This window comes from Buceros rhinoceros, unplaced genomic scaffold (genome assembly GCF_000710305.1).
Source record: "Buceros rhinoceros silvestris isolate BGI_N320 unplaced genomic scaffold, ASM71030v1 scaffold21559, whole genome shotgun sequence".
Taxonomy (NCBI): domain Eukaryota; kingdom Metazoa; phylum Chordata; class Aves; order Bucerotiformes; family Bucerotidae; genus Buceros; species Buceros rhinoceros.
Window position 1 is genome coordinate 3,377 of NW_010432390.1, and position 537 is coordinate 3,913.

Here is a 537-nt window from a genome sequence, read left to right on the forward strand (position 1 = left end):
ACCTCCCCTGTGCTCCCTGTCCCCAGGTCGGCTGCACCCTCCAGGGCAGACCCACCTCAGCATCCCTGCGGCTCCTCTTGGGCTCAGCATCCTTCTGGGCACTGTCCTGCACATGCAAAGGGGGTGGCTAGGATGGCAGGGGAGGCGGAGGGGGCATGGTTTTGGGGTGTCGCGAGGGTCTGGGTGGGTTGTCCCTCACCTGGGAACGCTTGCGTGTCAGGCTCCGGCTCTTCTGCAGCTTGCTGAGGAAGAGGATGGCCCCTCGCATGCCATGAGGAGACAGTGACTTCTTGCTGACCTCCTCTGCTTCTGCACGGAGGGGACATGGCCATGCTGGTGGGACCTACACTACAAAGCAGGGGGCACCCAGCCAGCCCCAGTGGGGTTCAGGATGCCATAACCCACCCCCCCAGAATCTCATACCTGGAAAGGCCTTGAAAGCTTCATAAAACTGGCTGAGGTAGGTGATGAGCCCCAGGCGGTCGGGCTCTGCCATGGTGGCCATCTCAGTGCTGGAGAGGACTGGCTGGATGCCCA

The 537-nt window shown here is 62.4% G+C and overlaps 1 protein-coding gene across 1 annotated transcript in view; it reads right to left on the reverse strand.

Moving 5' to 3' along the window:
• The window catches only part of MICAL1 (microtubule associated monooxygenase, calponin and LIM domain containing 1), a 9,469-nt gene that overhangs the window by 3,216 nt on the left and 5,716 nt on the right, over positions 1 to 537 (reverse strand). The window contains exons 11-13 of the mRNA XM_010143769.1: positions 424 to 534; positions 200 to 309; positions 56 to 106 (exon numbers count right to left, since the gene is read on the reverse strand). Coding sequence (XP_010142071.1) covers positions 56 to 106; positions 200 to 309; positions 424 to 534 — 272 coding nt within the window. The remainder of the gene's footprint in view (positions 1 to 55; positions 107 to 199; positions 310 to 423; positions 535 to 537) is intronic.